Source organism: Culex quinquefasciatus, chromosome 1 (assembly GCF_015732765.1).
Source record: "Culex quinquefasciatus strain JHB chromosome 1, VPISU_Cqui_1.0_pri_paternal, whole genome shotgun sequence".
NCBI classification, from domain to species: Eukaryota; Metazoa; Arthropoda; class Insecta; order Diptera; family Culicidae; genus Culex; species Culex quinquefasciatus.
In genome coordinates this window covers 124,376,961-124,389,010 of record NC_051861.1, presented here as the reverse complement: position 1 = coordinate 124,389,010, position 12,050 = coordinate 124,376,961, and the positions used below count along the sequence as shown (strand labels likewise).

Sequence of the window (12,050 nt, the reverse complement as noted above, 5' to 3'; positions counted from 1 at the left end):
CATAACTTGAGACAGGGTTGCCAGAACTTCAATGTTTTGTACTCGTTGGAAAGGTCTTTTGATAACCTAACCAACGATGGGTCGGGTGATGGGTCTGGATATAGTTTACATGCATTTATGTGAGATCCGATTCGCAACTCTGACACTTTTTTATACATAACTTTTGAACTACTTATCGGATCTTCAAACAATTCAATAGTGCAGTATGGGGCACCAAACCGGATCGAATGCAACTTATTTGACTCAAATCGGATCAGCCAGTGCCGAGAAAACTTGGCAAGAATTTTGAGCACCAAGGGGAATACGCACACACATACACACACACACACAGACATTTGTTCAGTTTTCGATTCTGAGTCGATAGGTATACATTAATATAGGTCTACGAGCTGTTTTTCAAAAGTTCATTTTTCGAGCAGGATTATAGCCTTACCTCAGTGAGGAAGGCAAAAGACCGATTTCGTAGAGTATTACTCAATGGCAAAAAATCATAAAATTCCAAAAATCTCAGAATTTCTGAAATAAAAAAATAATAAATTCCTTAAATCACAGAAATTTATAAATTTCCTTTAATTCCTGAAATTCCGTAATTTTAAAAACTTATTAAAATTCCATTATTGCATACATTTCTTAAATCATTAAAATTACAAAAAATCACAAATTTACAGAAATTATTGAAAATTCTGCAAGTGTAAAAAAAAAACATTTAAGTGTATAATTCAATATTTTTCTAATTTTCTTTTTTGTTTCAGAATATGCTTACAAAATTTAAGGAATTTCAAGAAATTTAGAGTTTTTGAATTATAGAATTTAAGGGATTCTTAGAATCAACGAATTTGAGAAATTTCTAGTTTTTCCTAAATTTAAATTACAAGCCATGTTTTCAACATTTGAATGAAAAATTGTTTTAAAAAGCATTATTTTCTAAATATCAAATATAGTGGTACTGTACTTAGAAAGTACTCACAAAAAAATAAAGTTGCTTACAGTTTATTGAACTTCTCCTTCTATTAAAATTTTGAAATCCATTGAAAAAAAAAAGTTTGCCCCCTCGATTTTTCGTGCGAATTTTTAAAGGTGGGCGATTTAAACTTTGAAAAATATTACCACCGACCTTTGTTTAAAAAAAACTTTAATTACAAATTCTTTATCAAAATGTACTATTAAACATAATTTTGACAAAAATAGTCACGGTCAATGAAACCACAATATTTGAGGAGTCAACATTTTCCAAATAATTTTATAAAATCAAGCTAACATTAAAAAATCATTTTTGACAAATTTGAACCGAATTGGTTGTACCGGTTCAAATTACCGGTACCGGTTTGCATCGATTCCGGCTTGTGACGTGTCAACATTCTTGAAAAAAAATCTCAAAAAGTCATTCTTATCAAATTTGACCCGATTTGGGCTAAATAAAACTGCTTTCTTTTCCCAAGTTCACAATGGTTCGATTGCAACATTTTTAAAGTCTGCGATTTGTTCATAAAATAAACATTTTGGTCCTCTTCAATAGACCCTGATTTAAGCGGTATACGCACTTCGGAAGAAACCGGTCAAGAAAAAAAATCAAATGGCAGCAGCGGCAGCGCAAGCAAGTCAGAGAGGGTGAAGAAAAGCCCCAAGAAATCGCTCCCTCTCCTTTGTTCTGCTGTTCGTAAAGCTGTTTCTTGACCCCTTTTCTTCCGATCTCCAAACTAGCCTTTAAGCTGGTTGCGTCCTGGACTTCGTCATGGAAATGTGTTAATTTTCTAGCTCAAATGTTCTAGCACTTGTTATTTAAGAATAAAACCCACTTCACTTAGATTTGATAGTTTAACGCCAAGTAAAAAGGGTAGGATACGCCTTAAGCAAGCTTTGCGACCATTTTTGACATAATTGGTATTAGATTTTGTACCACGATGTAAATAATTTGATCAAATTTCTTAACGAAACGAATAAAGCTTTTAGTTTGCAGCAGTTTTTAAATTTCTGGAATGTTTCCAAAAATTCAACAAAAAGATCCAATCGAACTGCACTTGCAACTTGTAACCCACTGCCAAAAGACCTACAAAAAAAACTGAAACAATCGCGTCCCATCAGATCACCCAATTGCGATTTCGGGGTCGCCATCACATATCAGCAATAAAAACCAATCAGCGGCTTTTCATCTTGAGACCTACTGCTGCCAAGAGTCAGTCGGTCGAAGCCTCGCTAGTCGTAACCGATTATTATCGTGTTTTTTTTCTTTCTTGTTCACTTTTTTATAGAAGGGAGCCACAAAAACAAAAACGCCCCGATGAGGAGACCCACCACCACGTGAGGTCCACCGATCACATAATCCATAAAGAGAGTCTATAGCGGTGGTACTAGTCGTCAATTTTGGTGTTATTGTTATTTCTAGACCAATCTTTTGATGGATGTTTGTGTTGCTTCTACCGCACCGACCGCCTTAAAAAATCCAAACAATTTTTCTGCTGAGAGATGGACTTTTAAGAGATTGGTTACCGAGCATAAACAACCGATCCGAGTTTGGAGTTTCAAGTCGTCGGTATAACGTAATGCATTTTATTGATGTTACTTGTGTTTGCGGCGAGATTTGCGGCAACCTTAAAGAGCCAGCCACCGAAAAAAATAATGATGACTCGCACCTTAAGATGATATTATTATGTAGGCAAATTTCGGTTTCCCAGCACACAAAAAAATAAACCGGTTGTATATGCTGAGGCAGCAATTGCAGCCACCTCTCGACGATGAAATCGTACACCAAATTTAGTAATCTGTTTTTATTGAGCCTGATTGATACATTTTCCTCTGTCGGAGTTATTTAACCGAGCTGCAAGTGAAATTGAACAAATTTACGAATGGAAAAACAGCTTGGAAACATTTTTGGGCATGCGAAATTTGGGCATTGTATTGAGGGGGAAGCCAACTGCGGTAACTGCTACAATTTGACTGCTAAACTTTAATTAACGTTGATGAAGTGTTGGTGATCGAGAGGTGAATTTAAAAAAAAATAATTAAAATTTTGTATTAAAATTTTGGAACTGCCGAAAACCAGTCGATGCCTCCAAAACTTCAAATCCGGTTGAAGTGGCAATATCTTATGACAGGGCTGCCAGATCTACAAATTTCATAAATAATTAGAAAATCAAATTTAAAAAAAATATTAAATACTGAAAGTCACGTTAATATAAACTGACAACGTCTGCATGAACCGTTCGATTTATCTTTGTTAAGTGGTGATAATTTATGACAGGGTTGCCAGATTTCCAAAGTTTTCAGTTTCATTGTTCCAATTTATGAATATTAATGTTAAAAGAAACCTTGCTCAAAATATTTTCTCTAAATAATTGGAACTATATATAACCAAATTTTGACATTTTTCTTCAAACTCAAAAAAAAAATTTCAAGCTGCTTCAAGTCCGACAAATCATCCAACCTAATTTTTTCCCACCGTCAAATTATCCCTCCCGCGGAAATCTAGTCCATATCTCACGAGCATCAATTTTCGGAGGTTTCAAATTTCAGCACCCCTCCCCTCTCCCCCCCAAATGCTCGTGGTGTGAAATTGAACGCAGAAATAAAAAAAAACCCTCAATGAAAAACGGTTAGACACCGAGAGAGAAAAAAAAAGCTGCGTGAGAGTCTCGTAAAATTCCGCGCCCAATCAGCGCTCATTACGCGGGCCAATTTTTTGCTGGTTAATTAATTGTGGGCAAGCCCGAAGGGGCACTTTGATCGAAATTTGATGGAAAAAAAAGTTGAAACAGTTTGATTGAGACCTGGGCCGAAATCGATGAAAGGAGAAGAAACGAGAAGGAAATTGACGACGGAGATCGGTTTGAGTGGGGAAATAAGTGGTAGGAAATTGGCGCACTTTTGGGCCCTGAGAGTGAGGCAGACGTGAAATTTTTAAAGGTTGATGGATTGAGCTGTTGGGGATGAAGACATGGGCGTAGGATACAAAAATTCAAGATACAAAAGTATAAAAGTACAAAAATGCAAAAATCAAAAATGCAAAAATACAAAAATACAAAAATACAAAAATACAAAAATACAAAAATACAAAAATACAAAAATACAAAAATACAAAAATACAAAAATACAAAAATACAAAAATACAAAAATACAAAAATACAAAAATACAAAAATACAAAAATACAAAAATACAAAAATACAAAAATACAAAAATACAAAATACAAAATACAAAATACAAAAATATAAAAATATAAAAATACAAAAATACAAAAATACAAAAATACAAAAATACAAAAATACAAAAATACAAAATACAAAAATACAAAAATACAAAATACAAAAATACAAAATACAAAAATACAAAAATACAAAAATACAAAATACAAAAATACAAAAATACAAAAATACAAAAATACAAAAATACAAAAATACAAAAATACAAAAATACAAAAATACAAAATACAAAAATACAAAAATACAAAATACAGAAATACAAAATACAGAAACACAAAAACAAAATACAAAATACAAAAATACAAAAATACAAAAATACAAAATACAAAAATACAAAATACAAAATACAAAAATACAAAATACAAAAATACAAAAATACAAAAATACAAAAATACAAAATACAAAAATACAAAATACAAAAATACAAAAATACAAAAATACAAAAATACAAAAATACAAAAATACAAAAATACAAAAATACAAAATACAAAAATACAAAAATACAAAAATACAAAATACAAAAATACAAAAATACAAAAATACAAAAATACAAAAATACAAAAATACAAAAATACAAAAATACAAAATTCAAAAATACAAAAATACAAAAATACAAAAATACAAAAATACAAAAATACAAAAATACAAAAATACAAAAATACAAAAATACAAAAATACAAAAATACAAAAATACAAAAATACAAAAATACAAAAATACAAAAATACAAAAATACAAAAATACAAAAATACAAAAATACTAAAATACAAAAATACAAAAATACAAAAATACAAAAATATACAAGTTTTTGAAATCAAAAATACAAAAAATTAATTAAAACTTATTTGACATTTCTTCGTAAAAAAAAAAATTTGGTCCTATTCAAAAGACGCCGATTTAAGCCGGTTGCGGCCTGGACTTCGTCATGGAAATGTGTAAATTTTCTAGCTCAGATGTTCTAGCACTTGTTAATTGGGAATTAAACTAATTTCACCTAGAGTTGATAGTTTAAGAAGAAGTAATAGTTGTAGGATACGCCTTAAGGAAGCTTTGCGACCATTATTGACATAATTGGTATTTGATTTTGTATCAAGATATTTATGATTCAAAAAATACAAAATACTAAATATTCCATTGAAAACGAGCATTAACCGAAAAAAAACAAAATTATCATTTTTATGGGGAAGGAACCTTGGTCAAAATAATTAAACCTGTATTTTGTGTTTGTCCATTAGAGTAATCTACGCTATGGTGTTCTCAAAAATGTCAATTTTGCCGTGTTTGGTCATATAAAAAAAATGGAAATGTCAACCCTTAAGATTTTTATAAAATAAAAACTGGGGTTTTTGACGCGCCAAACGCAAAAACTAGAAATGGGCGAAAACGGGAAACTGCTACTGCTACTTTTTCATTAAAACTGCAATAAGTTTTAAAATTTCAGCGATACAAAATTAGCAAACTCAAATCTAAAAAACTAAAATTAAAACAATACAAAACTCAAAATGAGGATTGTTTTGAAAAGTGGATAGATTTTTGATTTGATATCTAAAAATTCATTTATTCGTAGTGAAATTTCTGCAAAAGGCATTCCATGAAAACTTTCAAAAATATGTTTTCAAACATCTTTTTTTTGTTGTTTATTATTGTTTTTCTTGAAAAAATATCAGTACGAATCTCTGAGTCGGATGAAAAAAAAAAAACTTAAAAGTTTAAATGAAAATAGAAATGCAATTAAACTGTAAAATAATTTAAAATGTATTTCCCTGCGTTTGTAATCAATTCGCAACCGCAACCATTTTTTCTTTATAAGTAAAATGGAAATGGGTGCTTTTACATTATCCAATACTGTTTCCTTCATCCCACGATTCACCCATACCATAAACGATCAAATTGCATAAACTAATGACTTTTACAATTTCAGCAATGGAACCATATGAACCATTTGTCCATTAAAACAATGTTATTTATTTTACAGCTTCCAGGAATCAACTTTAAATTTACTACTTATTTGTATTTATTTTTCTACTATAATTTTCATATTCCCTCTCCTACTCCTTTTCCTTTATCCTACAATTCCTCAATATCATAATTAATCAAATTGCATAATCTAATTAAAATTACAACTTCAGCAATGGAGTATTTGATTTTTAATAATAGTTATTTATGTTGCAGCTTCCTGGAATTATTTTTAAATTCAATGCTCAATTGTATATAACTTTTCACTATATGATTCATTTTAATCCTAATCCGATTCCTTTATCCTACCCTTCCCCTATACTACATATGATCAAATTGCAAAATCTCACGACACTTACAAAAACTGCACATACAAAACACACACCACATCAAAACTGACCCGGAGCGTTTGGTACGGTATGTCCACGCATCCTTCCTCCCCTGTAGATTCTGTGAAATGTGATCCGTTCACAGAATCCTCTCTGCGGTTAATGCAACGCAGTTGGCCTGGCCGCTTTTATGAGTGTAATACGTTTCGGGGATGCTCGAATGTACTACAATCATTAATATTGACAAGAAAGAACATGTGGCGTAATCTAATCACATGTTCTTCCAGGATGCTTTCTTCGGACTGGCTGCGCTTGTGTTTGATTAGATTAGATTAGATTAGAAATGGAAATGGGTGCTTTCAGTTAAATATTTTCGCATAATTAAAATTTGAGTTTCTTTGTCACAAAAATAAAGTTTACATTATTTTTTACTGTTTCCATCGATTAGAAATTTGAAAAAAAAAAAATAAAAGACAGAGTTTAACAATCTAATTTTAATTTGAAAATACATTTGTTGTGCCCAAACTACACAGCAAAAAATAATTATGCTAAAATAGCACATAAAAGCAGGTTTTCTACATACCAAATAAAAAAAAGTTGCAAAAGACGGAATTCAAACCCGGCACTGACAGAGAGGTCGGGCGCCTCAGCCGGCTCGGCTATCAGACCATTGAAAAGTGAATAGGATTAACGCCTATATTAGCTTGACATTTCAATTCAATTCACATTTTCACTGTTTTAGAGTTTTTTGAATGAAATTCTCAAAACTTCACAAAATACCTTATTTTCTCGAAAATACTAAAATTTTTATGATTCACAATAAGGGTATCAAACGATTCGAAATTTTGCATGTTTTTTAACTGTTTAAGAGATTTTCGAATGAAATACTAAAATTTTCACAAAATATCGTATTTTCTCGAAAAAACTCATTTTTTTATAATTCACAATATGGGTATCAAACGATTCGTAATTTTGCATGTTTTTTAACTGTTTTAGAGTTTTTAGAATGAAATACTAAAATTTTCACAAATTATCGTATTTTCTCGAAAATACTCATGTTTTTTATAATTCGCAATATGGGTATAAAAAACGAAATTCTACCTGCTTTTTATAAAAAAAACTCTAACTAAAACAGTAAAAATACATGCAAAATTTGGAATCGTTTGATAACCATATTGCGAATCATAAAAATTTGGGTATTTTCGAGAAAATACATTTTTTTGTTAAAATAAGGCCGTTGCAAATATTTTTAAAAGTTTATGTCGTGTTATGGGGGGGGGCCTTCAAAATTGGTCTGAAAAATCAGGGGGCAAAAAAAATGTTTTTCCACAAAACTTCAAAATTTCCATGAAAATAAAAGTCTAATCTACTGAAAACAATCTAAAATGCCTTTTCTGCATTGATAATCAAATTTAGCATGTTTGGGCTTGTTTAAAAATGTTTTGAATTTTTATGAAATTCCAATGTACAGCACCGCAAATAATTTATTTTTCGCAAAAAATAAAATTTTCGTCAATACTTATATATTTTGAAATCTAATGATTGCAAAACAACTGGTGGATGTAAAACGCATTTTTAAACACTTTTTTCATTCAAATGTCAATACCGTGGCTTGTAATTTCAATTTTTATATTTTTGCCCCCTCGACTTTGGCCAGAGTCGAGGGACATAAACGGCCAAAGAGAAATATTGGCAACGGCCAAAGAGAAATTTCATTCAAAAATCTCTAAATCTCAAAAATTACGAATCATGTGATACCCCTATTGCGAATTATAAAAAAATGAGTTTTTTTGAGAAAATATGGTTTTTGTGATAATTTGAGTATTTTCTTTGAAAATTTATAAAACAGTTAAAATACATTTAAAATTTCGAATCGTTTGGTACCCATATTGCGAATTATAATAAATTGAATATTTTCGAGAAAATACGGTATTTTGTAAAAATTTGAGTATTTTCTTTAAAAATCTCTAAAACAGTGGAAATGCATACAAAATTTCGAATCGTTTGATACCTATACTGCGAATTATAAAAATTTTAGTATTTTCGAGAAAATGAGGTAACGATAGATAGAAAGGTTATCTTTATCGTCCCGACGATAACGATAGAACTATCGTTAACAACCTTGATTACTACTTTGTTTGCTGCGTATTATGGTAAATGATTTTAGCTTTAAAGTTTATTTCTAATAGAAAGAAAAATTTACAATGATATTTTGTTCGTTTGATTTCTACTTGATCAAAAATATTTAAAAAAAAAACAGGCTTTTAACAATCTATTTCAAAAAACTTATATTCGAATGTACTTAAATTACTCGATTTTCAAATTATGTTTTTGTTTTTTAAACCGTTTGAAATTGCGATTAAGATACAAAAACTTTCAAGAATTTTGGTTTTCTTTCTTTTAGTTTGTATGGAAGTTATTCGATGTCAAAATTCTATTGACTAAATTGTGAAACAGGTTGTTTCAACTCATTTTTTTTTTGTTTTATCAAAGTTACATTTTATAAACCTGAATTCTATTATTAAAAACAAGTTTTATTGATCATGATCATTCCTCGCCATATTATTAGCGCTCATCTCATGAATATTGATTACTCTTCCGTGCATCTCAACCCTAATGGTCCGTGAAGGCACAATCAATTAATCTAAACCTTCACCACTCTATTTCACATCAAATAATGCGCTCAGGGTGGACCCTTAACTAATTACTTTTTAACCAGCTAACCACAGGATGCTCGCAATTAAAATCTCGCTACGTTTTAATTCGACCCTTCCTTTTCCTACACCCATGCCCTTCCCTCCTAATTTGGCGAATCTTCTCCCACCGAGAGAGTAGTCGATCCTCTCTCGTGCTGAGGTCTTAAACCGCAATGTTGTGTTTTTTTCCCCCGAAGCAGGGCTACCCTAGTCGCGCGCCCAACTTACAAGTGAAAACTCTCATTTTCATCGACACAAAAAAAAATAACTAAAAAAATTTGCTTGCTCTTTCCCTCTTATTTCTCCAGCGGTAGGACCCCCACCGCCACCGTTGCCACCACCGCTGAAGGCACCTTCGTCGTCGTCGTCCCAGTACCAGCAACAGCAACTTCACTACCAGCAGCAACAGCAGAGTCACTACGGCAGTCAGACCTCAAAGCAGTCCGCGTCCGCGTCAAACTCAAACTCGAACTTTTACCTGCACAAGCACATGAGCCCGGCACCACCGGGTTCTGCTTCCGGCGGGATGGTCCTGAACGGGGGCGGACACCAGCAGAACGCCCAGCACGACTACTACAACCAGCTGCCCCAGCTGCAGCACCTGCAGGAAGCGCCCGACTCGGACTCGGGCCTGGAGGTCGTCGAGGAGGCGACACTGAAGCCGTCCGACCTGATCCGGGGCAACCACAACCGCAGCATGTCGATCATCTCGGGTAAGTTGAAGAGGTCAACGCGATCGCGACCATGTTGGAGCGGTTTGTGAGGTCGCGATCGCGGAATTCTCGGTAGAACGCGTCCTGAAGAGGTGATCATGGGTACGATCGCGATCGTCAACGGTTTGTTGAACCTTGTGACTACAATTTTCTAGAGTGGTCATCGTGTAGTTCAATGTAGAATCGATCCAGATTAGTTGGAAGAAGATCGCGATCACGATCACTCTCGATCTTCAACGAAGAATTGACCAATTCTAAAAGTCGCGATCAGCCCAAGCAAGAACCTCATGAAGAGGTCGTAGAACCCGTTGAAATCAAGATCGCGATCGCGATCGCGCCCCTCCAACGGTCATTTAAACCTTTCGGCGGCCATCTTGTACCGATCGTCGGTCAGTCGTCCACCGGGGAGAAAGTGAAAGGATTAAGGCTCGCCAACTCCACATATGCACATCGCGACCGCGCGTCTCGAAAGCTCATTAAATTACGGACGGCGCAGACCAGGACGGGGGAAGATCGCCACGAGAGAGAGAAGTGAGTGCAATTTAAGTGAAATTTAAATCTGTTTTTCAACGCGCGCGCGCGGCGGCCTCAAGTGGTGGAAAACTGAATCGCGCATAAATGAGTTGTGATCGTGAAGAGCAGGGCGGAGAGGGGGACTGGTGATCGTGGTGAGGAATATGCTAAAACAAAACATCCGCCGCGGAGCGGCAGCGTGGGCTTGAGTGGACTTGAGGAGGAGATGGAGAAGTGTTTGTGTCTGTTTAATCACCTCGTTTCGTGGTGCAGCAGCAAATGCAAATCGATCATGTGGATCATTAAGTGCAGTAGCAGCAGGTTGCAGCAGCAGCAGTGAACATGAATCGTGTGCATTGTAACTAAAATGTTACAAGTTGTTTGGCGCGAACTGATTTTTGAGAAAAACCGCCAGCACATGATCTCTCGGGGCGAGGCGAGCTGCAAAATTGTTGGAATAGTTTGAATTAGCGAACAAGGGTGTTGGGAAATATTTTTCGTTGGGTTTTCTGAGAACTTTGATCGATCGGATCGATTCGAGATGTTTGGTTGTGTTTCATGAAACAGAAAGTTTGTTTTGTTTGGCAAAACAAATCAAGCGTAGCTTCTCTGAAATTTTGATTAAGTTAATACGTCGTAACAGCCATCACCTCCGACTCTTTTTTTATCTCATATTTGAACTTTATTGTTCATAAATTGTATGAGAATTGATCAGAAAATGCCTTTGTTTACAAATGGCGCTTAGGACCTTTTGAAAACTAACCCTAGATATTTATCGTTTCTTTTTCATTAAAATCTCTCAAAAATCAATCACACAGCAAAGCTAGAATTTCAAAGAATATTTCTAATATTTGCACCACATCATAATATTTATACCTCGTGAAAACTATCGATTCAAAACGCTTTCTATAGCTGTAAGGCTGGTACATATTTTATTTGAAGTTTTGGTCAAGGTCGATTTTCTGATCAATTCGGTGTCTTAGGCAAAGTTGCAGGTTTTGCTTTTTAGAAAAAGTAAACTTCACCCCTGATGACGGTATATAATTGAAAAATCACATTTTTCAATATATTTCAGATGACAAAAAAGCAATATTTTGAGCTATGAAACAAGTTAGTCAAAATTGAAGTGGCAGTGTTGCCAACCTAAAAAAAAATTTGAGATTTTTGAAAACTGTGAGCAGAACAAACAAAAAATCTTAATTTTTAGATGAAAAATCAATTTTGAAATCGAAAAATCGATTTTCTGATGAATTCAGTGTCTTAGACAAAGTTGCAGGTTCAAAATCACTATTTTTTAACAATTACAATTTTGAATATGTTTTAGATGACAAAAATACCATATTTTGAGCTATGGCATAAGTTAGACAAAATTTATGTGGCAGTGTTGCCAATTGAAAAAAAAATCTTGATTTTTGAAAACTGTGAACAAAACAAACAAAAAATCTTAATTTTTAGATGAAAATCAATTATGAAATCGAAAAATACTCTACAGAAATTTGCACCGCTTTCAAAGATTTTTTTGTGAAATACGTTATTTTTTACCTGTAGAAGTCGTGACAAAGTTTGAATTCTATCATCTCTGAATAGGGTCCGACGGCTAAAAACCATTTCTGATCATTTTTTTTTTTCATTTTAATGCAAAAAAAAATA

At 33.3% G+C, this 12,050-nt stretch overlaps 1 protein-coding gene across 4 annotated transcripts in view; it reads left to right on the top strand.

The window, feature by feature from the left end:
- The window catches only part of LOC6050775, a 144,941-nt gene that overhangs the window by 86,583 nt on the left and 46,308 nt on the right, over window positions 1-12,050 (top strand). For all 4 annotated transcript variants that reach the window (XM_038251606.1, XM_038251532.1, XM_038251466.1 and 1 more), the window contains exon 8: window positions 9,483-9,887. In XM_038251606.1, the coding sequence (XP_038107534.1) occupies window positions 9,483-9,887 (405 nt within the window). The remainder of the gene's footprint in view (window positions 1-9,482; window positions 9,888-12,050) is intronic.